The 1,105-nt window shown below is 37.0% G+C and overlaps 1 protein-coding gene across 4 annotated transcripts in view; it reads right to left on the bottom strand.

Moving 5' to 3' along the window:
* The window catches only part of Septin2 (septin 2), a 31,797-nt gene that overhangs the window by 19,228 nt on the left and 11,464 nt on the right, over positions 1 to 1,105 (bottom strand). For all 4 annotated transcript variants that reach the window (XM_021168253.2, XM_021168269.2, XM_021168261.2 and 1 more), the window contains exon 3: positions 409 to 529. In XM_021168253.2, coding sequence (XP_021023912.1) covers positions 409 to 529 — 121 coding nt within the window. The remainder of the gene's footprint in view (positions 1 to 408; positions 530 to 1,105) is intronic.

Below are 1,105 nucleotides of genomic sequence, written 5' to 3'. Positions count from 1 at the left end.
AGAGGCCCCTTGGTCTTGCAAACTTTATATGCCTCAGTACAGGGGAATGCCAGGGCCAAGAAGTGGGAGTGGGTGGGTAGGGGGGTTGGGGGGGAGGGGGTCTGGGGGACTTTTGGGATAGCATTTGAAATGTAAATGAAGAAAATGCCTAATAAAAAATGGAAAAATTTATAACAAAAAAAACTTTCATTGTATATGAATAAAGAAATTACATAAAAATCTTGTTTTCCTCTTGAGCAAAATTTACTGAATATATGTGTGAGTATATATGATATCTTGACCAAAACATAAGACATATTAAGTTCCAGAGTTGATATTGCAAAAGAAATTTTCTCCCTTACATTACAGGTAAGGCCAATGCATTTCGTAGGTTGGAAAAAGGGGACATTTAGTAAACTAGCTTCTTACCAACCACCATCAGAGTGAACTCGAACCCCTTCTTCACTGATTTTCGGTGAACTTGATTGGGAAGATTTGCAAATCCAACATAGCCAGGAGTTTCTGGATTTATAAACTGAGTTGGTTGTTGCTAAAATAAGATTAAAAAATACAAAATAAGCTAATAAACACCTTAATGATTGCTTTTATAACATTATCAGACCTGTGGAAAACATAGGTGATCAGTAATTCTCACAAATTAAAGAAAGGGGGAAAAAAAAAAGAAACTCCATAAAACACCATTTTCAAAACTTATACTTTTATTAGAAAATTGTACACTTAAGTGGATTAAAGAAAACACAATTTGAGGCTGGAGAGATGGCACAGCGGGTTATGATCACTGGATGTTCTTCCAGAGGAGCCAGGTCAATTCCCAGCACCCACATGCTAGCTCACAAATGTCTATAGCTCCAGCTCCCAGGGATTCAATACCCTAATAAAGACATACACTCAGGCCAAACACCAATACACATAAAATAAAAATAACTAAATCGTTAAACACACACACAAGCCAATCTAATTTCTTCCTTATATTATGACTCATAATTAATATTTTGATAGTTAGTTTCTGTTTAGCAATTTAACTATGTAAAATATGTAAGACTTGCCGGGCGTGGTGGCGCACGCCTTTAATCCCAGCACTCGGGAGGCAGAGGCAGGCGGATTT

This window comes from Mus caroli, chromosome 1 (assembly GCF_900094665.2).
Source record: "Mus caroli chromosome 1, CAROLI_EIJ_v1.1, whole genome shotgun sequence".
Lineage (NCBI taxonomy): Eukaryota > Metazoa > Chordata > Mammalia > Rodentia > Muridae > Mus > Mus caroli.
This window is presented reverse-complemented; position numbering and strand designations above follow the sequence as displayed.